Raw genomic sequence first — 232 nt, 5'->3', positions numbered from 1 at the left:
ATGAATGCTCCTTCAACAAAGGCATATTCTATATATACTTATATAAACACCATAGCCGGAGGAATACAATGCTAATTCGTCTTTGGTAATCATCGTTAATTTCCGCAGAGATCTGGTCGACCTTTCCACCCTGTCCGAAATGGTGCTGACTGCCATTAAGTACTTCAACAATGATCAACAGCTCGAACAGGTAAGACAAATAAAATTGTTGCATGGAAAAATAAGGAAAGAT

The 232-nt window shown here is 37.9% G+C and overlaps 1 protein-coding gene across 1 annotated transcript in view; it reads left to right on the top strand.

Annotated features, from left to right (window-relative positions):
- LOC119589365 (aminopeptidase N-like) overlaps positions 1–232 on the top strand; it is a gene marked incomplete in the record, with an annotated part of 23,348 nt that overhangs the window by 22,151 nt on the left and 965 nt on the right. Inside the window, 1 exon segment of the mRNA XM_037937983.1 lies at positions 109–190. Coding sequence (XP_037793911.1) covers positions 109–190 — 82 coding nt within the window.

This window comes from Penaeus monodon, chromosome 25, assembly GCF_015228065.2.
Source record: "Penaeus monodon isolate SGIC_2016 chromosome 25, NSTDA_Pmon_1, whole genome shotgun sequence".
In the NCBI taxonomy this organism is placed as follows: domain Eukaryota; kingdom Metazoa; phylum Arthropoda; class Malacostraca; order Decapoda; family Penaeidae; genus Penaeus; species Penaeus monodon.
The sequence above is the reverse complement of the archived record's forward strand: the minus strand, read 5'-3'. Positions and strand labels throughout refer to the sequence as shown.